This window comes from Nansenia antarctica, assembly GCF_963989245.1.
Source record: "Nansenia antarctica genome assembly, chromosome: 6".
Taxonomy (NCBI): Eukaryota; Metazoa; Chordata; class Actinopteri; order Argentiniformes; family Microstomatidae; genus Nansenia; species Nansenia antarctica.
In genome coordinates, this window is record NC_137676.1 from 12,382,221 (window position 1) to 12,409,281 (window position 27,061).

General features: G+C 47.0%; 1 protein-coding gene across 1 annotated transcript in view; it reads left to right on the plus strand.

Annotated features, from left to right (window-relative positions):
• Nucleotides 1–18,991: 18,991 nt before the first annotated feature.
• LOC308160293 (activating transcription factor 7-interacting protein 1-like) overlaps nucleotides 18,992–27,061 on the plus strand; it is a gene marked incomplete at both ends in the record, with an annotated part of 31,362 nt that continues 23,292 nt past the window's right edge. The window contains 2 exons of the mRNA XM_080534211.1: nucleotides 18,992–19,082; nucleotides 19,374–19,615. Coding sequence (XP_080390337.1) covers nucleotides 18,992–19,082; nucleotides 19,374–19,615 — 333 coding nt within the window. The remainder of the gene's footprint in view (nucleotides 19,083–19,373; nucleotides 19,616–27,061) is intronic.

Consider the following 27,061-nt stretch of genomic DNA (forward strand, 5'->3'; position numbering starts at 1 on the left):
ACTATTCATGTACGTTTTCATGAAGGTGTATGTATTGTTATTGTAATTGTATAAGTTCTGTCTTAGATTTGTTTAGTATTGTGCAAGCGCCAGAGTAGTGGGCGTGGTTTTGAGTGGCGTACGTGACCGGATGTATGATTGGCGTACGTGACCGGATGTATGTTCGGTTGGTATATATAGCGACGGAAGTGGTCTGTGAGTTAGAGTGAAGAAGAAGAAGCAGAAGGAACCGAATGTGAGACAAAGATGGTGGATCAGTAAACGCACACGGTGCTGAGACCGAAGACAACACGAGTCATTTAGAGACCTGCCTTTAACATTGACTGTTAGTAGTGAATCACGGGCTACCCGCAGCACCGCGGGAGTTCGGAGTTTGTTGAGTTGGCAGCGCTAGCCCGTTTAGCTGTGTCCCCGTTAGCCAGCCTTGCTAGCCGCCGGCTGCTAACGTTGGCGCATAGCGAGACCCAAGCTGGACAGAGCCGTCGCCTCCACGAGGTGGATTGCGACCGACCGCTGACACCACCGGAGCTGACCGTGGACCACCGGACCTGAACCCTTCACACCGCGTCGTTGACTACGAAGAAGCCCCTTTCCCTTCGAGTTGCAACGTCACTCCCCCCCCCTTGTCTGCTGCCTTCCTCGAAGCACATGCGAGCTCCAACCAGGCCTCAACGCGCTCATTTCAGTCCGGGACTCTAAGCCTTTTCAGGCCAGGTACTGTGTGTGAGTGAGTGATTGAGTGTGTGTGTGGCCGGCGGGGAGGGAGTATATCTGGGGATGTATATATCATTTGTATAAATAAATGTGTTTGTTCATCTTTGATACATTGCTGTGTGTTTAGTTGTCTGTTAGCTAATGCTAATGCTAATGCTAATGCTAATGCTAGTAATGCTAGTCTAAAGGGTTGCTGGCGCCCCCTGCCTCTATCCTCCTACACTGCCGATTCAGCTCAGAGTTAGTTAGATAACCAGCCCTTCCTAAATTCTACAGTCCTTTAGCTACTCCCTGGTTACAATTGGTCCTTCGAGCCGGATAGGTTGTGTAGTGATAGCATGGCTGAGCGCAGCCAACCAGACAAGACAGTTACCCCCCCTTCTCCGCCCCCTGAGCCAGAGCCACGACCACAGAGAGTCCCGCGGTTGCCTCAGAGGTTACAAGAGTATGAGCTTGAGCTCGAAAGCTCACTGAGTGGTAGTGAGGAGCGCACTCCACGGGATACAGTGGTCGGAGAGGCCGAGGTGTCCGCCGGCGCGCGGGTGGCTAGCACCGAGACAGCCATCAAAGAGCACCAGCCTGAGGATGAGATGGCAGAACAGCAGGGTTTTGCCGTAGAAACGGAAGAGCAGGAAGGAGAGGCCCGGTCTGACAGCGCCTGCGGGCGGAAGAGGGAGGGCCTCAGCCTTAACGATCTGCCTCCCAGTACGGCGCGCTCGAGACCTAGCTCCTGCCGTTCAGTGGCTTCCTCCCGGTCCAGGGTTTCCGTGGGCAGTTCTGCCTCTGGGGCGGATAGCATGCACTCCAGAGGGAGTAGTGCCGCGCTGTCAGAATGTATGCGCCAACAGGCCGAGATGGCAATAGAGCGGGAACGCCTCCAGTTCGAACGTGAACGCCTCCAGATGGAAGGAGCGGAACGTGCGGCGGAGAGACAGCGCCAGGAGGCGTTAGAGAGGGAACGCATCCAGTTCGAGCGCGAGCGCCTCCAGATGGAGGGGGCGGAACGCGCGGCGGAGAGGCAGATGGCGAGAGAGCAACTGCACGCGGAGAAGATGGAGGAGATGATGCAGACCATGCGCGACGTGTGCATCAGCAGAGCTCCGTCGGCCCGTAGCTCCAGAGCATCATCCGCACGGCCCTCTCGAGTGCCATCTCCTGAACCCCCCGCCGATGGCTCCATGACCCCCGCCATGACTGTCCAACTACAGGCCCAGCTGACCACCTTGAAGGAAGAGGACCAGGGACCCGACCGCTACGCGGCCCAGAGGGAGCCAGCGTCGCTGCCCGGGAGGGGAGCCATTCCCCAAGAGCGTAGCACACCCCTAGGTCCTCCAGTGAACCAAAATGCATGCAGGCCGGACACCCAGACCGTCACTCCAGCCCCGATCATCCACTACAGGATGTTTCCCCAGGTGGAGGGACCCAAGTTCCCCTTCTTCAAGGACGAGGACAGGAGCCAGTATGTGGAACTACGCATCTGCCTAGACACGCTCTTGGACGACTCCTGCTCAGAGTCCTACAAATATGCGATTCTCCTTCAGCATGTGAGGAACCCCAGAGCCCACAACATGGTTCTGGCCCATGCCTCCGCACCGACCCCTTACACCAGAGCGCTCGCCGACTTGGATGCCCGCTACGGTCGTCCCTGGAACCACGCCCTTGCTGAACTGCAAGCCCTCGAACAGCAGGCCCCCATCAAGGATGAACGGGCGCTGGATGACTTCGCGCTCCGCGTGCACACCTTGGTTGGAATGCTGAAGACGCAGGGCCCAGCTGGCGCCAGCGAGATCAACAGCACCTCCAACGTAGAGCGGCTGCTCCGCAAGATCCCACGCTTCCGGCAGGAGAGGTTCCGGCGACAGCAGCGCGTTCGTAACCCCGGGAAGTTGGGTCTGAGCATGGCTGCCTTCGCGGAGTTCCTACTGGAGGAAGTGCATGACACCAACGTAGACGCCATGGGTTACGCTGAGCCGAAGAAGGAGAGGGAGAAGGGAGACCGCTGGGACAGGCCGAGCTCGAACAGAGGACGCCCAGTAGGAGTGCTGCACACGGAGGAGGAGCCTCGGAGAGAGAGGAAAGCCCGACCTGAGGGAAAGGATTCCTCTCAACCCCCTCAAAAGGGACGGAGAGGTCCACCGCCATGTCCGTACTGCACCAGCGAGCACTGGTTCAATGAGTGCAGTGACTTCAACAACCTGAGTACCGAGGCCAAGCAGAGGTGGCTCGAGGAGAACAAGAGGTGCTGGAACTGTGGGCGCGACCATCTGGCTAAGAACTGCACCTTGAGGAGAAAGTGCAACCGCTGTGAGGAGGTCCACCTCAACATCCTACACGAGGTCTCCCTCGCCAGGTCCACGGAGGGCACCAGAAGCCCTAGGTCCGGTAGCGCACCGGAAGAGGAAACACCTGTCTACTACCTAGACCCAACCCAGAGCAGCGGCTCCAAGGTCCTACTGAAGGTGGTGAAGGTCCGACTTCACCACAACAACGCTGTGTACGACACGTACGCCGTTCTAGACGACGGGTCGGAACGGACCATCCTTCTCCAGGAGGCAGTGCGCCAGTTGGGGCTCCAAGGGACTGAGGAGAAGCTGACTCTGCGCACGATACGTCGCGACCTTAAAGAGGTCACCGGGGCGAGAATCAACTTCTCCATCTCCCCGGCGGGGCGGCCGTCGGACAGATATCGGCTTCAGAATGTCTTCACCGCAGACCAGCTAGCGCTCTCCCGCTACGACTACCCCCTGGAGAGATTACGCGCAAGATATTCCCACCTACGGCGAGTAGACCTACATCCGATAGAAGGAGCGGAGCCAACCCTTCTCATCGGCTCGGACAACGCTGCACTGATCGTGTCGCTCCGTCCTCCGCTGAGAGGACCACGAGGCTGCCCGATGGCTGTTAAGACTGCGCTTGGGTGGGCCCTCCAAGGCGCTACCGAGTGGAGAGATAGAGACGGGAGAGCTACGTCATCCCTCCATGTCCGAACCGAAGAAGTGCAGACCATCAACTGCCTTCACACCAGTGTGGACTCCATGAATGCGGCGCTACTAGACAACGTCCAGAAGCTGTGGACGCTAGACGTTGCGCCCTACAAGAATGAGAAGCTCTATGTACGGTCAAAGGAGGACGTCTACGCCATAGACCTCCTTAAAGCAAAGACAGTGCGTATCGAAGTCCAGGGCGTGAAGAGATACGTCACACCACTACTCCGAAGAGAACCCATGCCAGAGTTTCGAGTATCCCCTCGAACCGTCCTACAGTGTCTGACCAGCACTGAGAAGCGTATGAGGAAGGACGAGGTCCTTGCTGCTTCTTACAGAGCGGAGATGAAGAAACTGACGGAGTCCGGTCTGGTGAAGAAGCTTGAGCCAGCCGAGGCGAACCAGAGTGCCGAGTCTTGGTACCTCCCGCACCACAATGTTCACCACAACGGGAAGAACCGAGTGGTCTTCAACTGTAGCTACCAGGTGGGGAAGCTCAACCTCAACCACTATCTTCTCCCTGGTCCAACCTTGACCCCAGCCCTCTTGGGAGTTCTGGTGCGATTCCGTCAGCAGCCGATCGCAGTCAGTGGTGACATTAAGCGAATGTTTCACCAGGTCAGGATGTTGGAGGAAGACAAGCCACTCATGAGGTTTCTCTGGAGAGAGGACCCGAGCGACCCCGACCCCTCTATCTACCAGTGGGAGGTGCTACCCTTCGGGACAACCTGCAGCCCCTGTTGCGCTACCTATGCGCTACAGACTCACGCCGCGCCGGAGACGGCACCTCCTGGAGTGTTTGACGCCGTCCATAAGAGCTTTTACGTGGACAACTGCCTCCACAGTTCGAAGACAGCCACGGAAGCCCGTCAGCTAGTCCAGGACCTGCGTGCTCATCTCCAGGAGGGTGGATTTGAGATCTGCCAGTGGGCCAGCAACGACCCGCAAGTCATCAGAGACCTCCCGAAGGAGGCCACCTCGACCAGCAGCGAGGCTTGGGTCTCTCACTCACCAGATGATGCTCAGGAGATGACGCTCGGACTTATCTGGCAGTTCCAGACCGACACTCTACGCTATCGCAATAAGCCTGCCAAGCCCCAACGCGTCACGATGAGAACGATATACAGCACTCTAGCGAGCCAGTACGACCCACTGGGATATATCGCTCCCTTCACGACGATGGCCAAGGTGCTTGTCCGGGAGCTGTGGGCCCAAGAACGAGGATGGGACGATCCTCTGCCTCGTCACCTAGAAGAGAAGTGGAAGGCCTGGGAGCAGGAACTTCCCACTCTCCAGCACATCAAGCTGCAGCGGAGCTACTTCCCTCCCTCCACGGACCTAGAGAGGAGTGTCATCACGCTACATGTATTCTGCGACGCCTCGGAGATGGCGTACGGGTCCGTGGCATACGTCAGAGCGGCAGAGCTTGGAGGTGAAGTCCACGTCTCGTTTGTCCTGGCACGTTCCCGAGTGGCGCCGAAAAAGCAACAGTCCATCCCAAGACTGGAGCTGTGTGCTGCCCTGAACGGCGCGCAACTGGGAAGGTTCCTGCTCGACGAGCTCCAGCTACCTCTGATGAGCGTCACCATGTGGTCAGACTCAACTACCGTCCTCCAGTGGTTGAAGTCCAGCTCATGTCGGTATAAGGTGTTCGTGGGCACCCGAGTCGCAGAGATTCTGGAGTTGACTGAGGTGAACTGCTGGCGTTATGTAGACACCAAGAGGAACCCTGCTGACGTCATCACGAGAGGGGCAACTCTCCAGGATCTGGCTGAGCCCCACCTGTATCACACGGGACCAGACTTCCTACAGGAGCGGGAGTCAGAGTGGCCAGCCACGCCGGCGTTAGCAGAAGACAGAGAGGACAAAGAGCTGCGTAAGACGTTGTTCTGCGGAGCCACCCAGGTCGTAGACCCTGAGACTACTCCGGGAGAGGAGTGTGAGACGCTCGAAGAGCTGCAGAAGAGGATGTTCTGCTCCAAGGCCGGTCTACCCCTAGATACTACGCTCAGCGCCGAAGATTACACCGCGGCGGAGCTCCTGGTGCTGCAGAGTGCCCAACAGGATGCCTTCTCCCGAGAGCTGGAGTGTCTCGAGAAAGGGAAGCCGATCCCCTCGGACAGTAGACTCCGCGGCTTAGCTCCAGAGCTCGACGGTGTTCTCATTCGCGTGGGTGGCAGACTGCGCCGCGCTCAAGATCTAGACCTAGACACGAAGCATCCCATCGTGCTTCCCACTAAGCATCAGGTCACCAGATTGGTCATCAAGCACCATGATGACAAAGTGCAGCACGCGGGTGGAGAGCGTGTCTTCGCGGAGGTACGACGGAGATTCTGGATACTCCATGGACGGGAGGCGGTACGGAGATATCAAAGGTCCTGCTCGGACTGCCAGAGGTGGCGAGCCACGCCGCCGCAGCCCATGATGTCCGATCTGCCCGAGGACCGGCTGCGACTGAGACAGGCTCCGTTCCACTCTACTGGGGTCGACTGTTTCGGGCCACTCCTAGTCCGAAACCGGCGAGCCTCCGAAAAGCGGTGGGGCATCATCTACACGTGCCTGACGACGAGAGCAATGCACCTTGAAGTTCTGCACCAGCTCACAAGCGACAGCTTCCTCATGTCCTTCAAGAGGTTCACCTCCAGGCGAGGGACCCCTAAGACCCTCCGGTCGGACAGAGGCACCAACTTCGTCGGTGGTGAGGCCGAGCTGAGGGCGAGCTACGCTGCGATGACTGAGGAGGCCCGTGACAGACTCGCCTCCCAGCAAGTGAAGTTTGAGTTCAACCCCCCAAATGCTCCACACTTCGGGGGAGCCTGGGAGCGGGAGATTCGCTCAGTAAAGAACGTCCTACGTACCATTCTCGGACAGAAGGTGCCTACCGATGAGGTGCTCGAGACTGTACTAGCAGAGATTGAGGGCATCTTGAACTCCCGGCCCCTAGGCTATACCTCCAGTGATGTAGCAGATCTGGATCCCATTACGCCCAACTTCTTGCTGATGGGGCGGCGAGACTCTGCACTGCCTCAGGTAGTCTACGACCCTGCAGAGCTCACCGGAAGAAGATGGTGGAGGCACAGCCAGGTGCTCGCGGACCAGTTTTGGAGGCAGTTCATACTGCACTACCTGCCGACCCTGCAAGTCAGGCAGAAGTGGACGAGGGAGAGAGACAACTTGTCCGAAGGTGCCGTGGTACTGGTGATCGACCAGTCCCTTCCACGCGCCGCCTGGCAGACAGGCAGAGTGACCAAGGTCCTGCCGGGTCCGGATGGAAGGGTGCGGACGGCCATCGTGGACGTTGGTGGTCGCACTTACACCCGACCTGTGGCACGCCTGATTGAGCTCCCTCAAATTACAAAGGACACTATCACCTCATACCTCACGCTGCTAGAGCAGCCTAGCCAGTGTGCCTTCCTTAGTTAAATGAAACCGAGGGTTTCATGGGGCGGCTGTTATGAAGGCCCACAATTTAGAGCCAGTTAGTTTCCCCAAATCAGCCCTATTTTGCCCCTGTTATTTCCTTTATTATTTTCCATACTATTCATGTACGTTTTCATGAAGGTGTATGTATTGTTATTGTAATTGTATAAGTTCTGTCTTAGATTTGTTTAGTATTGTGCAAGCGCCAGAGTAGTGGGCGTGGTTTTGAGTGGCGTACGTGACCGGATGTATGATTGGCGTACGTGACCGGATGTATGTTCGGTTGGTATATATAGCGACGGAAGTGGTCTGTGAGTTAGAGTGAAGAAGAAGAAGCAGAAGGAACCGAATGTGAGACAAAGATGGTGGATCAGTAAACGCACACGGTGCTGAGACCGAAGACAACACGAGTCATTTAGAGACCTGCCTTTAACATTGACTGTTAGTAGTGAATCACAGGCTACCCGCAGCACCGCGGGAGTTCGGAGTTTGTTGAGTTGGCAGCGCTAGCCCGTTTAGCTGTGTCCCCGTTAGCCAGCCTTGCTAGCCGCCGGCTGCTAACGTTGGCGCATAGCGAGACCCAAGCTGGACAGAGCCGTCGCCTCCACGAGGTGGATTGCGACCGACCGCTGACACCACCGGAGCTGACCGTGGACCACCGGACCTGAACCCTTCACACCGCGTCGTTGACTACGAAGAAGCCCCTTTCCCTTCGAGTTGCAACGTCACTCCCCCCCCCTTGTCTGCTGCCTTCCTCGAAGCACATGCGAGCTCCAACCAGGCCTCAACGCGCTCATTTCAGTCCGGGACTCTAAGCCTTTTCAGGCCAGGTACTGTGTGTGAGTGAGTGATTGAGTGTGTGTGTGGCCGGCGGGGAGGGAGTATATCTGGGGATGTATATATCATTTGTATAAATAAATGTGTTTGTTCATCTTTGATACATTGCTGTGTGTTTAGTTGTCTGTTAGCTAATGCTAATGCTAATGCTAATGCTAATGCTAGTAATGCTAGTCTAAAGGGTTGCTGGCGCCCCCTGCCTCTATCCTCCTACACTGCCGATTCAGCTCAGAGTTAGTTAGATAACCAGCCCTTCCTAAATTCTACAGTCCTTTAGCTACTCCCTGGTTACAGCTATATTTTCCTAGCCTGGTGGTCATGTTAATATTTTCCAGATGTCTAAAATAAATGTTTTACCTTTTTATTCTTTTCAGGGAAAACCTTACTTTTCGACGGGGAGACGGACCATCTGGTTCCGTCTACTGACCAGACCCTCCTCGACAGCGACTTCTTCATTGTCGCGGGCCGCATGATGGGGCACAGTTTCCTGCATGGTGGACCATGCTTGACCGGCCTGAGCCCAGCCATTGCACATGTCCTGTGTGGGGGGGCGCAGCACATGACAATTGTCTCCCCATTGGATTGTGTGGACATGGATGTTCGGGAGGCGCTGGAACTGGTTAGAAATAGCTTTTTAATTGCTAGTATTGTGCAGTATTTCATGATGTTATATTGCTCTCTATTTACAATGTGTTAAGTAATTGCTTTTTACATTTGTTACATTTCACAATTACATTTCTTGTCAGCTGAACAATGGTCATGACCTCACCGAGGACAACAAAGAGAAGGTCCTCTCCCTATGCCAGGCATGGGATTTCCCAGGGCCTACATCAGCAAACAGGATGTGGCTGGCGGAGAAACTATTGGTGCATGCTGTAAGTTTGTCTTTCTTAAGTCTTTGAATTTAAACGAAACCACTGGTTCTCATTGAATTCACTGTTGCCTTAATATAACCATGACACGTTTTTGGGGGGGTTTATTTGTTTTACAGGTGCTGGAAAGGACGACCAAGCAGGTCAAACACCTGAGGAGGGGGCTAAAAGACACCGGTGTCTGGGAGCTATTAAGTTCCAGGCCGGACACTGTGCCAGTCTTATGGCCAAGAGCCGCAGAAACCAGGATCACGCCACAGGTAATGCAAATGAAAACATTAAAGCTACATGTGACAGCATTTTTATTGCTAAATATTCACTTGTTTTTGTTTACGAGAGTATGGATTGGCCTTAGCAAGATCCCCAAAATATTTTTCGTGACATGTGACCCTGTGAATTTCAGATTTTAGACATAGGTGTCTAGGCTAGATACCGTGGGAAATATTGCCAGAAGTGACTTTTTAAGCATGCAACTACATCAACACTCCGCCCTCGGAATCCACAAAGCAGTGTCACAGCAAGAGAGGAGGGAATTGTAGGAGATATGGTTCTTAAAACACATGATCATTTTTATCATGACCAGTGGGGTCGCCAAAGTGCGAACTTATCACATGTAGCTTTGCATTAAATGTGTCTCGATTATTTTTTTAAAGATTGTGTATTGAAACGGCTTTTGTAATTGAAAAAGCATATAGGGGGAGCAAATTTTAACCGGTGCATTTATATTAGATGATTCTGGAGAAAATTGAATGGCCGGAGGCAGATTCGGACATTGAAGATGGCGATGAGGAGGGCCAGGAGAGGATGCTGGGATTCCTGAGGACCTTCATCGAAACAAGTATGGCTATTTTTCATTATTCGATACTGATGCCCTTACATGGATGTGTATACAGAACAAGCACCAAGCGCATTAGACCACAGCACTCTCTAGGGCACTTGCAATTGATTACTTTATTCTGCCAAAATCTGCCACCTATTGCTCTAGGATAGGTCTCCTAGGGCGGAGACATTCGTTGTTGGCCCTTGTTGAAATGGATTGTTTCTGAATTTATATCCTATCCACTACCTAGGTTCGTCTGAAGGTCTGAAAAGACTTCTGGCTTTTTGGACTGGGTGGGATGTCCCTCCAGAATACCTGGAAGTGGAAGTGGTTGACTGTGTTCTACCACAGTCATCCACTTGCTTCCTGAAGCTGAAATTGTCCAAACATCAACGGACATATGAGGACTTCCACCGCGACCTGATGGCCAGCATTTCGGCCGCTTCCTATGGCTTTGGCCAGTATTAAAGGTAAATAACATTGAATAAAAGAAATAATAAAGTATACTTTCATGACATGCAGGCACACACATATACACACACAGACGTACATCTGGAGATACTTACACTATCATAACATCCATCTATCATTTATACAGAGCGATTAAGACCCCAGTCATGTAGCTCTATACCATAGATCTGACATGATCACCTTTTCCTTCCCTCACAGGTGCCTGATCTCCCTCTGTGTTGTTATTGTTGTTGTTCCTGGAGATGGTGTCAGGTGTTGAATAGGACGTCCTGCTTCCTGCTGCAGCAGTGGGTGTGGCAGAGGCCCTGGAGGGCGCGTGCGACAGCAGGATGGCCGCCATGCTGAGCGGCTCGGGCACGGAGCAGCCTGGGCACAGCGTGGCCTTCCTGATCTCCCGCCGCCGCCTCCCCCTCCCGGCCTGGGCTGGCCTCCTGTGACCCCTGACCCTGGCCCAGACTCCCCCCTGGTCCTGGTCCTGGCCCACCCCCGCCTCAGGGTGATTTAGGGTTGGGTGGCTTCGCCAGGCTGCATGTGACTTAATAAAAGGCCTCTTTGGAGATAATTGATTTAAGCTCTTTGTGCTTTATACGTTTTACTCAATCTAATAAGAATCAATTAAATCCACGACAATGGCCTACACTGCTGTTCTTTTATAGCCTAAACTGCTCCTGTTCCTAGTTACAGTTTTTTTACGGTCGCTAAGTCACAGTGTTCAATACTGAAGTCACAGAGTCACAACTCTAGATACAGTCTGCATTACTAACACGCATGTTGGCCAATCACTTCATTCATGTCTCAAAAGAAGCTCGTTCAACCATACACTGGCAACAATGTTCACTCAGAAAGCATACACAGTCATTCATAACATTCTGACTTACATAACATTAACAACAGGGAGCATTACATAGTCTGAATGATTTTCACAAGAATGAATATTTCATTATAAGAATGGTTTGATTTATAGTAATCATAGACAGAATAGATGACTGTAAAACTGTAAAGTATTAGGCAACAAGAATGAATCAGAAATGCCGCAATTTGCTTCTATCCTTAAGTGTATTTATTTTTTTCAGTATCTTTGCAGAAAGTAAGTTACGGTACATTTACTTCAAAGTACACAACATTTACTTGTGTAAAATGAAAAGTGGAAAATAAAGTGGAAGATGCAAAGTTCAAACAAAAAAGAAAAACGGAAATTCCAGGGCTACAATACAATAGCAATCACACCAAAAATGTCTCACTCCTGAGGGTTTTGGTCCACCCTCTGGTCTGCATCTGGTCACATCTAATGTCTTCCCTGGCAATGCATCTAGTCTATTTCATTTCATTGTATATATTCTGCTAATATTTTCTAGACATGTCAATATGATTACTGCAAATAGTGAAAATACCACCGCTCATCCCTTATCAGACTTTGCTGAGGTGCTGGAACTGAAGAGTATCAATAGAGTGCAAAATAACAGTCACTCAAAACACTGTGCAAAAAAACTGTTTATTGTGAGCTTTCTGTCATATATGATAGGAATATGATTACTGCAAAAATGCACCAAATCATTTTGTTTTGAACGTGTTCTTCACCGTTTTGAACACAGTATGTTAACAATGAAAACATTTCAACTTTGTCGCTTTTAACAGGTCACGCGCGGTATCAACCAATGAAAATGCGTGGGGCATCAACCAATGAAAATGCGTGGGGCGAGGACAACATGCAAGACACGCCCCAATATTTGCATACATTACTGATAATCGGGGAAAGAATGAAAGCATGAATGTGGAAAAGAAAGAATGAATGTGGAAAACAATGTGGAAAAGAAAGAATGAATGTGGAAAACAATGTGGAAAAGAAAGAATGAATGTGGAAAACAATGTGGAAAAGAAAGAATGAATGTGGAAAAGAAAGAATAAATGTGGAAAAGAATAAATACATATAGAAATGTATTGCGTTATACTGTGTGTATTCATTGATGTATTTGTTCATACATTCATTTATGTGTCTATATATTTATTGTTAATTTTGGCAGACTTGGTCCTCCATAGTAGAGGAGCTGGGAACCGGAGGACGACTGTTCAGATGGGAGAGGAACAGTCTGCATGTGATTGACACCGGTTTTGTTTTGGTGTTGTCTCGCGTCCATGTGCGTATCCTGACTGTGTCACCCGTTTTACCGTTTTTTGTTCTTCCGTTTTTTGTTTTACCGGTATTTATGTTCAATGTGCTGGTGTTCGAGCGCGACCGCTCTGCACGTCATCTGTCGTAAATAGAGCGGGAAGCACGTTCAGCTGGAGCGCCGCGCGACTCGTTGCAGATACAACGCTTCGGTAAGTTAGCTGTTCTCTTCCCGTTTGCTTTTAACGTTTAATGATCAAATCCGTAGTTGTTTGAGTGTTGGTTGTAATTACTCTTTGGCTGATTATGTTACTATACCCTAATAAATAGACGTTTCTGTATTTATTATACATGATTCTCTATGTATTGTTTGTTTTGTAACATGGCTGTTCAGGCCAAGCAGGGAGGGGGCGGGGCGTAACGCTAGCTAGCTAGCAGATTTTAGTGAAGTTAATGACAGTTTAGGCAGTTGATTGAATTCATGTCAAAATGGACCAGAATCTCAAAGGAATGTTTTCAACCTCTTGTGGAATCAATGCCACAAATAATTGAGGCTGTTTTGAGGGCAAAGGGAAGCCCTACCCAGTATTAGTATAATGTTCCTAATAAAGTGTCTGAGTGTAGACAGATTTGCAGGATTTGGAAAATATCCTCAAGTAAAAGTATTAATTATCACGTTTATCACGTTTTCTGAATACTTTACTATTTTCCTGGGTCCTATTATCCCCTTTTTACTGCAAAAAATGGGTTTTACCTGGTTGCCTGTGAATCACAATCAAACCCATTCACCACCCAGATCAACTTTCAAGTAGGCGCAATGAGGATCCTTTCCTTTATGGGTATTCTCCATATATCAGATTTTGTAGGTTTATGTAGAGAACTTTAGGGAGTGCCCTAATCTGATTGTATGGTGGTCTCTGACATTTCAATAACTGGAGATAATAGCTCCAAGTCTGCAAGAGCAATGGTGGACACACTAGCTGCCGGGGCCAAGCAGAGCAGACCTGGTGGCCATTTTGAGTTGCTGCAATAACCTGTGGCACCACCAGAAAATGTGGCGGTGGAGAGACCATGTGTGGGGGAGGGGAGAGTGAATATGTAGCTGCTGCCTTACCAGCCTGAACACAGTTTTCTGAACATAATTATGCAGGAAGGATTTAGATCTAAGCCTAGGTCTATTTTTCTTGATTCTCCACAAGGAGTATTCCACAAATCCATGTTGATGCCCTACCAGTTCCACGAATGGAAGCGTGACAATAACCGCGCCTCAGAACATTTTGTAGTCACTATGTTTTGTTTTATACACCTTTGTTTTTAAAAAATAAATTACGCAAAGATTGTGGGAAAGATGAGGTAGTGTGTGTTCTAATAGACCCAAGAAGAGCTTAAAGCTGTGTAACAGACAGAGTGCAGACTCTAACACCATTTTGCGTTACACCTCTTGTCACATGGTGTTTGCTAGCATGCTGAAGCTTTAGGCAACCTTGTGCTTCCCAGGGAAAAGCAACTAAATAACCTGCTAATAGACTAAAATCATGGCTCCATTGATGTAAAAAAACGGTTAGGGTTTTAAGTGTTTTCCTTGTACATGTTATATTTACTACATGACATTGGTCTCTTCTGACAATTTGTTGTGAACTACCCTGTAGCTTCTTAAAGTGGTACAACCCTGCATCGGTGTAATTTTCCACTGAGCACACTGAGTCTGTAGCTGAGTGAGTTTAGTGAGGGGGGGAGGGGTGTTCCAATGTCTATTGTGTAGGCTACAGGTTTACTGTGAACTCTAGCATTTTGTTGTTGTTTTTTGTTATTACAGTGTGTGTGTGTGTGTGTGTGTGTGTGTGTGTGTGTGTGTGTGTGTGTGTGTGTGTGTGTGTGTGTGTGTGTGTGTGTGTGTGTGTGTGTCTGTGTGTATAAGTCACCCAAGTGATTTCAGTCAGATTCTTTTCTATTCTTTTAAATGTCTATTGAGTAGCCTATAGAAAGATTACATTTGACATTTAGATTTCTTTAGGCCTTTAGTTGCGCATAAAGTATGCCATTCTGTTTAAAAATGTGAGGAGTTCTAGAATAGATTTCTTTTCTCTGGTGACCAAGACAGGTTTTGGTTCTAGTCCAAGAGTATTCACACCCAGTGTGGGTCTCTTAAACCAATTTAACCTCACCCACTCAGGAACATGGTACAGTCCAGCAGACAGTTTCCCCTCCCCCACTGTTTTTCTGGCTCTCAAATGCATGTGGTTTTGTGTTCACATGGTACAGCAGCAATTCAGTATGCTTGCTTTTTTTCTCTCTCTCCAGCTCAGAACAAATCTAACTCGGAACAAGAATCATTTAGTCATTCCTTTAGTTACCGGCTATACTGATATAATGTAGGCCTATCGCAAACATACAGTGTTTAATTAGAATTGTTACATTTGAAATCAAATGTAGTGGTTGTATCATGTATTTTATTCTAGAAACGTGATGACAAATTAACAAGGCCTCTTTAAGATTTATAGTAATAATAATAATAATAATAATAATATGCCTTATTTATGCATCAGAAACATAGCGAAGAACTGCAGTGTTATTTGCGCACCTTGTTTTGGCTAGACCTAATCACGTTTGTGGTCAGTGAGAGATGTTAGGCTAGTTAACGCAACCTGCACACACAACCGTAATAGTGTTCTGGATCCCCTGGTGCAATCTAGATAGTGATGTCATAGTTCTCCAGTTAAGTAAAGAAGTAAAGAAGTAAAGATAAGCTAGAACACCGGATAAGGAAAGGGAAGGGCAGAATGATTCTGAATATATTACCTCAACTGGTTTCAGCCGGTTCTAGCCAGTTCCTATTTCACAACCTCTCTGGATTGGCTAACAACATGCTGGAGAGAGGAGGAGCGCAATCTTACTCGAATCCACTTTATATTAATCAACAGTTCTGTCAACATATTAATAAATAATGTATTATTATTTTCTACCACATTAACATCACAAGATTGATACCAAATATTTAAATAATAGATCATAATAAACAATGGCTTAACTTGTGCAGTCTTTCAGATCACACTATAATAAATGTTGGCAGGAAACCCCCCAGGGTGCAGCAAGAGTGTTGCTAGGCTCTGATCACTTGAATCTGAGCACCAGCCTACATGTAGCTAGCTACTGCAGCACTTTATCCTCTCTATGCTTGTCTCTATGGTGATCTTGTTTAACTAGGCAGGTTATCAGGACATTTCTCAAATCGTGTTGCTACCACGGAGTTAGGAGTTAAAACAGGAGGTTGTTATAGGCATCTAGTCACTAGTAATTTGGTTTTGAGCAGTGTCTCTCAAACCCAGGCTTTGTGGTCTGGTGCCGGGCCCTGAGCTGACACCAATGTAGTCCTCAAAGGAGGACATAGCTTGCTAGTCCGTTCCCCAAAAAGACATAGCTTCCAAAGATACACCGGGCTAGGGCATTAGCCTATACAGTCATGATCCACTTCCATTCACAGTCTGCCCCAATCAAGATAAATGACTGTAACTGCATGGTATTTGGATTTGAGGATTAAGGGACAGCCCTTATTATAAAGCAATTACTAATGTACTGTGTAATTAACAACATGTTAATACAATTTTGTTACCTACAGACTTGTTGTTACAGACTTTCTACACAGGTACTGGGGCATCTTGATTTACCTGTCAGCAGCTTCCATTAAAGCTGACATTGCACGACCAGACCTTATGTGAAAAGGCTATTATTGAATGTAGCAAGTGCCAGTAGCAGTGCCTGTAGCTATGCAGACGTCAAAATGACATCCACTGGGCTGAGGCCCCTGTATGGTTAAAATAAACTGAGGTCTGTCAAAAACATATTGACCATATTGTTTTTTCTACACAAGTGAATTTTAAACAGACAGATACTTGAAGTTAATTCAGCTGCCATACAGGTAGCCACATTTTTCTGGTTGTAAAAGGTCATCTTTTGTCTGAGGGTTTCTGCTAATATTTAAGTGATACTGCAAAAGTAGGCGGAGTTTAAACTCCAAGTCGCTCTACTAGTAATTCAGTCAACAGCTGCCATGTGAAGCCCTGCAGTGCACAGCAGCACTGGTGGCCATTTTGAGTTTCTGCAGGCAGCCCAGATGCTATCTGTGAAAGATAAGGAAGAGGGGGATGGGCAGACTACAGAGTGAGCTGTTTACTGAATAGGCTAGTTCTACTGAAGAAAAAAAAACGTAGTCTGAACGATTCCTAAATAATTTATATTTTTGGTTTATCTCCCAAGACCATACATTTGGAAGAGACTTAAACAAATATTTCAGTTTATGATGACTAAAGGGCTCTGCACACAGCGTGCGATTTCTGTTGCGCATCAACGTTCCATTTTGAAGTTTGAATGGAAGTCTATGAGAACATCGCATTTACCCACACACGGCCCCGATTTTAATCGCACGGCGAACATTCGATTCCATTCATTTTGAATGGGACAAAGCACACGGCGTGCGAGTTTTGTCGCACTGCTTTGTCCCATTCAAAATGAATGGAATCGAATGTTCGCCGTGCGATTAAAATCGGGGCCGTGTGTGGGTAAATGCGATGTTCTCATAGACTTCCATTCAAACTTCAAAATGGAACGTTGACGTGCAACAGAAATCGCACGCTGTGTGCAGAGCCCTTAAGGTTACATAATTTTATTGCTTTCACAGTCAGTGATTTCTTTTCACATGTATGTTAGGCTGAAGAAGGCCATTGTTGCTTGTGTATTTTGTCTGTTAATTTTGTGCTCAGCTGCACCGAGACTATTGGACTTGGACTGTATGTTCCCCTGGAATGCCATGTTTCCTAAAAATATATATATATATATATATGTCTCCAACTATATATATATATATATATATATATATATATATATATATATATATATATATATATATATACATATATGTGTGGTGGCCTGGGAAAACCCTTCACATGGTGGCATTTTGACATTTTCATTTTTTTAAATATTTCCATAAATTAGAAGTTCTCAGCTATTCATAACTGGTTGAATGACTGAGATAGCCCTTTATTTTAAAAAGTTATGAGCATTTTAATGTATCATGTCAAAAAAAGTGAAAGGTGAGATGCTGCCCCCATGCTGCCCCCGACTCCTTTCTCCTCCGGGTCGGGGGAGGAGCCTATGCAGATCGTCCGGTCTCGTTTGTCTGCTTGTGATGCGGTGTTAGTCTGCTCGCCTCGTTGGTAAAGTATAAGTACTTTCTCTTTTGTTTTCTTAAAATGTTTATTCACCATAATGTAGTATGGAGTTCAAAGTACTAGAATACCACATAATATCAAAATCGCCAAAATCGCGATTTCCATCTATTTTTGTTCTTTGCCACAAACGAACGCCAGCGACATCCGACGGGTTTTCCCAGGCCACCACATATATGTGCTCCCCCTCTAGTTGGAGAACCCTCTTCTAGTTGGAGAACCCCCCTCTGCCAGAATGGTACAGCCCATTCTTGGCTGTAATTTTCCATGCTGTGGGAGACTGTGCTCGGGTGGGGGAGGGGTGGTGCTAAGTGTGTCAGGCAGGCTGTGCACCTTAGTATTGACTGTGCGCGCAGTTAGCTGTGGTTGCTTGGCAAAGAGCATGCTGTGCTGTCTGTTGATGCTATACAAGTAGCCTGTTTTTTTTCTTCATTTCCTGTAGCTTTTAGCCCACATGTTCACCATGGCATATATCCTAAAAAAACAGTGTCCTTTTGTCTTCCTCCTTCTACAATTACATTTACATCTTTGGCATTTAGCAGACGCCTTATTCCAAAGCGACTTATAATCGATACATTTGACTAAGCAAGTGAATCATCAATTCACCCTCTGCTGTACGGGTGTTTCATTGTGTGGTATCCAGTGATGTGAATAACGGCCTAACGGCGTTACTAACGGAGCTACTTTTTCCAGTAACGGGTAATCTAATTGATTACTATTTCCATCGTTATAACGCCGTTACCGTTACCGGTAATTCAATGCGGCGCGTTACTAGTTACTTTACTGAAGCTTCTCATTGTCATCCGACCTCAGTCACAGCTGCAAATGTGCTTTTGTTTGTTGGGGAGGGGAGGGGCGAGACAACCGCTTAAGTGATCATGATTGGCTATGGTAGAGAACATGTCATGGTAAGCCAACCATAGTTCAGTGTTGTGCGGATGTTTCTACACTCAAACCACACGCACACTCAAACTATCAGAGAGATACACGCAGCAATGGCTAACAAAGAAGGACACGGAGCCACGCCGTCCAAGCAGCTAAAGCTGGATTTTTCTGCGTCAGCTCCACAAAAACTTGTGACACAGACTGAACTGAACGGAATGATAGGCAGGTATGTTGTTGAGAACATGCTTCCGTTATCAACAGTTGATTCTGACTCCTTCAGAGCCCTAATTGCCAAAATACCGGCGAGAGGAGGGGCCGGTCCGCCATGCAGAAAGACGTTTTCTAAATATATAGACGCCGAGTACGCCAAAATGAATGCCGAGCTCCAAAATACATTTGAAGAGTTAGAATATGTCTCTACAACTGCAGACATTTGGACTGCACATAATAAAAGCTATCTTGGCGTGACCGCGCATTGGATTCATCCACATAGCCTGGAACGAAGGAAAGCAGCCCTGGCATGCAGACGATTCAAGGGCCGTCATACTCACGACAGTATTGCAACTGAACTTGACTACATTCACTCATCCTATGGCATATCCCACAAAATAACATCAACTGTCACGGATAATGGCTCTAATTTCGTCAAGGCCTTCAAAATGTACCAGCCAGCCAAGGAGGATGACTCTGGGGAGGATGAGGATGAGGTGACTTTTATGAACATTAATGATGTCTTGCAAAACAGTGTTGGTGATGATGATGCTGTGATTACTTTGCCGCCACATCAGAGATGTGCATTGCACACATTAAACCTGGTTTCATGTACTGATGTTGACAAGTGGCTACTGTCAAGACCAGAAGCAAAAGCAATATACAGAAGTGCTACGACAAAATGCACAGGCTTATGGAACAAGGCTAGCCGTTCAACGGTGGCCGCAGAGACCGTGGATGATGTCATCGCAAGGAAGCTGTTAGTCCCTTGCACTACAAGATGGAACTCGTTCTATGATGCCCTTGTTCGAATCTGTGAGATCCCTATAGTCGAGCTGAACACCATCTCCTCCAAGTTCGGGTTGAAAGCCATCACAGAACGAGAGCATCAGTTCATCAGGGAGTACTGTAGTGTAATGAAGCCACTAACAGTGGCCTTAGACATTCTTCAGGGAGAAGACCACTGTTTCCATGGCACACTCCTACCCACGCTCGAGACACTGATGTTCAAGACCCTGGAACTGAAGAGTGGCCTGCAAATCCTTGTTGACCTCCCAGAGGCAGTTGTCAAGGTAAGAACTAGTATCTATCTTTAAATACATTAAATGCATCCATACATTATGAAAAGTTTTAAAATATGGTTAATGTGTAATGCTATTAGTGTGTGTGTGTGTGTGTGTGTGTGTGTGTGTGTGTGTGTGTGTGTGTGTGTGTGTGTGTGTGTGCGTGCGTGCGTGTGTGTGTGTGTGTGTGTGTGTGTGTGTGTTTGTGTGTGTGTAAGACAGTCAGTATAATATGCTCTTTGCATTATGTATCATTTCAGGCAATCAAAACAAGATTTGCAGAGGTGCTGGAAAGCGACAATGCTGTCTTGGCTGCTGTGACTCTGCCCAGGTTTAAACTACGTTGGCTGCGGACACAGGACAGGAAGGATAAGGCCAAGGCAAGTCTGCTGGCAGAGTGCCGGAAAAGTGTCCAAGACGAAGACCAGCAAACAGGTACTACCAGCACACCAACACTCACTGACTCAGCCATAGAGGAGTTCTTTTCCTTTGAGGATGAGGATGACCCCTCTGCTACTGCTGAAAGTGAAGTTGTGGATTATCTCAAATCAGGAGGACAAGGGATGGACACTCTTAATGGATTTCCACGGATAAAGAAAATTTCACTCAAATACAATGCAGCCACTCCATCCAGCGCCCCCGTAGAGAGACTGTTTAGCCTGGGGAAGCTCGTCTTCACTCCAAAGAGGAACAGGCTCTCTGACCAGAAGTTTGAAAAGCTTCTGCTTTTAAGATACAATTACTGGTTTAATGGCTAGGATGGTTAGATGACTGGGTTGGCTGGATGAATGAATGCATGCATGGATGGATGAGTGTTAGGAAGGAGTGTACGGATGGATAGATGAATGAATGAATGTTAAGGAGCTAAAGTTGGATTTGTCCAAGAAATACTTTAAAAGCACTTCATATTGTTTAACTGTTTACTTTTGTTGTGTTGAAAATACTTGAAGTTACAGTATATCTACCAGTTGTCTGAAGTTGTGTGACAGTTTGATTTATTTAATTTATACTACAAAGATTTAAAAGCACTTCTTATTGTTAAATGTTTACTTTTGTAATGAAGAAAATACTTGAAGTACAGTATGTCTACCAGTTGTGGTCTGTTGAAGTGCAATAAATATGAAAAGTTCCCTGCTGAAACCTGTTCAGAAAAAAAAAAAATCCAAATTATTTTCTTCCTGATAGGGACCCGCTAGCCCGCTGCACCGTGGTAAAAAGTAACGCAATAGTTACTTTCCCTAGTAACTAGTTACTTTTATAATGAAGTAATTCAGTTACTAACTCAGTTACTTTTTGGGATAAGTAACTAGTAACTATAACTAATTACTTTTTTGAAGTAACGTGCCCAACACTGGTGGTATCTAGGGGTGTAACGGATCACGGAAATTCCGTGATCCGTTCGGATCGCCCTCCACGGTTCGGAACGCGTGTGTACCGCGGATCAATTGCAAAAAAAAAAAAAAAAAAACTCGTTTTTTTTTTTTTTTTGCGTTCGTAAATCCGCTCTGGAATCTGATCAGCGTTCAAGGAACGCCTCTTGTCCAATCAAATTACTTGGTCCCTTTATGACGTCGGACCCAGTGTGCGCTCCGGCGCTCTCAAAGCGAATTTACGAACGCGGCCCAAGTGTATCATGTTACGTTGTTCGGCGGAGAAGAACTCGAAATGCCTCCCTCGTCATTTAAATCCCATGTATGGGAGCACTTTGTCTTCTCTGTCAACTATGACGGGAGGCACGAAAAAGGTAGCTCGACAACTCAAAAAAAACATTTTTTTCATACCATGTTCAAAATAAGAGTTCACTTTATTATTTAGTTAAAAGTGGCATAAAACATGTGTATTCATCTGCTTTAAAGAGCCCAGTGATTCACTGCTGCAACCAGGCGCCTCCTCCCTCTCTCCTATCAGTTAAATTGAGTGTATTTCAGTATGATTATGTCATGTTTGAGTGTAGAATATGTTATATATATTATATATATATATATGTATATATATATATATGTATATATATATATATATATATATATATATATATATATATATATTACCAGTTTTGACATCTTGAATGTTGTTGGTTTTTGTCACATAGTAAAAGTGGTGTTTTTACAGAATTCAAGGAAAAAGCAGTTTTTATAAAAACAAAAATGTTTGTGTTGATCCGAAAAATGATCCGATCCGTGACTCAAAAACCGTGACACGATCCGATCCGTGAGTTAGGTGATCCGTTACACCCCTAGTGGTATCATATGTCAGAGCAGTCTATGCTGTGTCAGTATCACTTCATCAGGCTGTGCCTGTCACGGTGCACATGTGTACAGATCCTTTAAAAAACACACACCACGCTACTGAAACTAATGGAACAGTCCTAGAGCCCAGCCTCCCTCCCCCCTCCCGCCTTTTCCCTCTCTGCCCTGCCATGGCTAGTTCCCTCGATCACAGCAAAACAAATCAAGCGTACAACCTCTGTCCAACAGAAGGCCTACTTCTCCAGGCAGGTTAATTTGGATTTCTTTCTTTTTAAATGATATTTGACATTTGATATTGGTATCACTTCTTTCTGGCTAACATATTTGCCAACATTTTAGCTTTTAACTTACAGTTCTATTTTGTTTAGCTAAAGACCGCTAAAGCTAATTCCGCGAAATTCATCGTAGGCTATTGTTTTGTTTTTTAATTAATAAAGTGCTTTGTATGTGTTCTGTTACGTGTTTGTTTAATAGTAGGACAATTGATATTTGTATTTTATAATCTTTTGAATTTTAGCTGTTTAGAGGTTAGCACTAGGCCTATTAGCCTATTTGTGTTCACCTTGTTAGAAGTGACAGGATCAGGGGAGGCTGGTTCATTAGGGGCAATTGGACAATGCCCCACCAAAGGGAGAAGAGAGAGATATTTTTTTCTATGACTTCTAGACAGTGTTGCTTCTGAATATCATAGTCCAATCAGCTAGTGTTTATTTGTTTATTTGTTTATTTAAAAGGATCCCCATTAGCTTATGCCGTAGCAGTTTGCTAATCTTCCTGGGGTCCACATATAATCAACAGACAAACACCTAATACATTAATACAACATATAATACATTAAAGGGACAATGCGTGACCCTCCGGGACATCCACACACTATCCCCCCGATACAGTAGTAAATACAACAAAATAAACTAAAATAAATAAACATTTACAAAAAGGGCAAATATTATTAATCCATTAATTAATTAATTATTAAATAATTATTAATTAATCCACCTCAAAACCTACCTGTTCTCCCACGCCTACAGCCTCCCCTACCCCTAGCCATCTCCCCCATCCCTGCCACCCCCGCCCCCCCCCCTGGACATGCATACACCCTCCCCTATCCCTAACCATCTCCCCTCACCCTGCCACCCCCCTCCCCCCATGGACATGCATACAACCTCCCCTTCCCCGTTCGTTACCTCTGTGTTCTATGTGCTCATGTTATCTGTTGCTTGTTGTTTCTGTGTTTTCCGTTTTGCCCATATTGTCAGCGTCTTTGAGCCTCGGAAAAGCGCTATATAAATCGAATGTATTATTATTATTATTATTATTATTAAAATATAAAGACCAAAAGTGTTCTGTGGAGTATATCATAGTCCAATCAGCTAGTGTTCTGTGGAGTATGTTCCAATCAGCTTCAAGTCCCGCCCCTTTCAGGGCAACTTTCACTCTACTCGAAATTGCACTAGGCTGTTCTCGTAGACTTGCATGTAAAATCTATTTTGGTAACTTCAGGCCATTCGGTCATTTGTCTATGGGGTTTTGGGACATGCACAAAGAATCGTACGTGCTTACGTCATGTCATACGGCCGGCGTTCACCTGCTTCACCATGACTATGGCGGCTAGTAATGTTCTGAACAACTCGGTTGAATCTTTAAAAGAAACACCGTTCAGCCGTCGTAGCAACCAGGATAACTTAACAGTAAAGGAATTAGGACCACCCAGACCAAATGTAATTATAAAGCAAGTTTATACAAAGGCAGGGAAAATTGGAAAATCGTATAACCGAGGATTTATGAGGGGTTGGTATGAGAAGAAAACATGGCTAGCGGGATGTGAAGTAACAAATGCGTTGTTCTGCTTTCCCTGCATGTTATTCCATCCGAGTGCGGACGCATGGACAAGTACAGGTGTCACAGACATGCACCATTTGTCTGAAAAGGCAAAAAAACATGACCTGTCAAATTGACAAACAACAAATTAAGTAGTTTACAATGTAAGGAGGATTTATTTCTGTAAACAAATTGAGCAAATGGATTAGAAGGAGGCATCTTTTGTTCCCAACTTGAGGATATTACAACTGGACCTATTACCGAAGTCAAACTTCGTTTGTGGTCGCAATCTCCGCACCGGCTGTGTTAGGCTGCTACTGTTGGTGTTTTGCGAAGCCAGAATACACAAACTCGACCTGAAGGTAAGAGAGTCAGCTAAGATAAAAGCTACTTCAAACATTTAGTAATATCGTCAGCATGGTACGTTTTCTAATGTCGTCTTTTAGCTTGTTTGTTTGTATGTATTCAGCACACGCACACACGCACACCCGCACACACACACACACACACACACTCACACACTCACTAGAGGGGATGAAGAGGTCTGTACAGGGGGGTAGGGGGGATGAAGAGGTCTGTACAGGGGGGTAGGGTGGATGAAGAGGTCTGTAGAGGGGGGTAGAGGGGATGAAGAGGTCTGTACAGGGGGGTAGGGGGGATGAAGAGGTCTGTACAGGGGGGTAGGGGGGATGAAGAGGTCTGTACAGGGGGGTAGAGGGGATGACGGGGTCTGTACAGGGTGGTAGGGGGGATGAGGAGGTCTGTACAGGGGGGTAGAGGGGATGACGGGGTCTGTACAGGGGGGTAGGGGGAATGAGGAGGTCTGTACAGGGGGGTAGAGGGGATGAAGAGGTCTGTACAGGGGGTAGGGGGGATGAGGAGGTCTGTACAGGGGGGTAGAGGGGATGAAGAGGTCTGTACAGGGGGGTAGGGGGGATGAGGAGGTCTGTACAGGGGGGTAGAGGGGATGAGGAGGTCTGTACAGGGGGGTAGAGGGGATGAAAAGGTCTGTACAGGGGGGTAGAGGGGATGAAGAGGTCTGTACAGGGGGGTAGAGGGGATGAAGAGGTCTGTAGAGGAGGGTAGAGGGGATGGAGAGGTCTGTACAGGGGGGTAGAGGGGATGAAGAGGTCTGTACAGGGGGTAGAGGGGATGGAGAGGTCTGTACAGGGGGTAGAGGGGATGGAGAGGTCTGTAGAGGTGGGTAGAGGGGATGTAGAGGTGGGTAGAGGTGATGAAGAGGTCTGTAGAGGTGGGTAGAGGGGATGAAGAGGTCTGTACAGGGGGGTAGGGGGGATGAGGAGGTCTGTACAGGGGGGTAGAGGGGATGAGGAGGTCTGTACAGGGGGGTAGAGGAGATGAAAAGGTCTGTACAGGGGGGTAGAGGGGATGAAGAGGTCTGTACAGGGGGGTAGAGGGGATGAAGAGGTCTGTAGAGGAGGGTAGAGGGGATGGAGAGGTCTGTACAGGGGGGTAGAGGGGATGAAGAGGTCTGTACAGGGGGTAGAGGGGATGGAGAGGTCTGTACAGGGGGTAGAGGGGATGGAGAGGTCTGTAGAGGTGGGTAGAGGGGATGTAGAGGTGGGTAGAGGTCTGTAGAGGTGGGTAGAGGGGATGAAGAGGTCTGTACAGGGGGGTAGAGGGGATGAAGAGGTCTGTAGAGGTGGGTAGATGGGATGAAGAGGTCTGTACAGGGGGGTAGAGGGGATGAAGAGGTCTGTACAGGGGGGTAGAGGGGATGGCGAGGTCTGTACAGGGGGGTAGAGCTATTCTCATGCTAAAAGCGACTGTAAATCCAGATTTTAAAGTTGATATTCTTCCCCGTGGAGCATGCCCCCATAACCTGTGCCCCACCCAAAAAAATTAGCACCAGCCGCCACTGCACAGGATCCCAAGAACAAGAACATGGAACAGGTTATTGTCATAAAAGTCTCAGCTGTTGAACTCTTCTAGGCCTAGCCAAAATGTTTTCTCTCATTGCTTTCATGACTAATGTGGAAACTTGACAGAACAAACATCCTCTGATCAACATGGGGAAAAAGCGACTCATCAAGGTTCCTTTTGGTGTCTCCTCCCACTTGTTAATTAGTCAATTAATTTGCTAATTGGAGAAAAAACTAAACACCTGGGGGTTGAAACTAAGGTAGACCCCTTCAGGATCAAAGCTGGTTAACCAATTCATAACTAAATTATTTGGAGCCAGTTAGGAGGAAAGGGAATACTTCTGGAAGATTCCTGGGAACCAGCTACCTCAGCTAAAGCAACTGTGAATAACAAATTCAACATTTGCGAGTCTTATTCAACAGTGCAGAGTGAGGAGAAATATGCTTTTTCAGTGTCTTGTGATGGATCTAAAATCTGTTGGAAATGATATTGAGCTGAAACAAGTTCTTGAAATGTAGGCTAGGCCTTTCCCTACGCTTACAGGGCATGTAGACCTCACAACAGAACATGGGAGGACTGCTTTCGCTCAAGGGGGCCTTGACTGGGGAAAGCAGTGGCTTTTTGGTTTGAGCATATTCTCTCTCTTTCTGTGTAACAAGAAACACCAGAATAAGTAGTATTCAGACAGCTCCATGCACATGAATGAATTGTTTCTAATAGACCTTCATTGAGTCCTGCATATTTCTAGCTTGGACTCCTGTTGTCTAATTAGCATCAAGAATAATGTGATTAATGGCCTACAACCTGCATGGTGTGTAGGTGTAGATGTTTCGAGGTGTTTTTGTGACTCTCGATAAATATCCTCTTGCTGTGCTTTTGCTCAAGAATTGTAAATGGTAAAAGTATTTACCATTTTCATTGATTTGGAGGCATGTTCTTATGCCTGACCATGCTGCCAGACGTTGTTGCTCTCTGTCAACTGTAAAGTCAGTGACATTTCCGAGGTGGAGGGGAATGATCGAGATGGATAGAAACAACTTCAAAGTGACAATGCCGTTGACGGGAAATTAGTAGTCAGTACTGCTGCGATAGGATGGACGGTTTTGGAGTGATCCATAGCAGATCATTTGGCTTTCTTTAGACTTGTGACTGAGAAAATCTTTAGTACCCTTTCTGTGGATATTGGATCCAATGGACTATATGGGTTTCACACATAAAACATTCAGACAATCTAATACACAATGCGAATACTTGATGAGCTTGATTATTACTTGATTATTTATTTATTTAATCCATGGTAGTCAACAGAGAGAGAGTTCATCAAGTCCAACCATTTTGTTTTATGAGCGATCTTGTCTGCAATGCAGTTTCAATACATGTTTTGATTCGCTCTGTGACTGCTAAGAGGAACGATAGTTATGGAGATAGACTCCAGTTCTATGAGTGGAGCGGAGCCCCATAGGGGAGCTCTGCTCCTATTGGTTTACCCGCTACCTAAAGTAGCCAA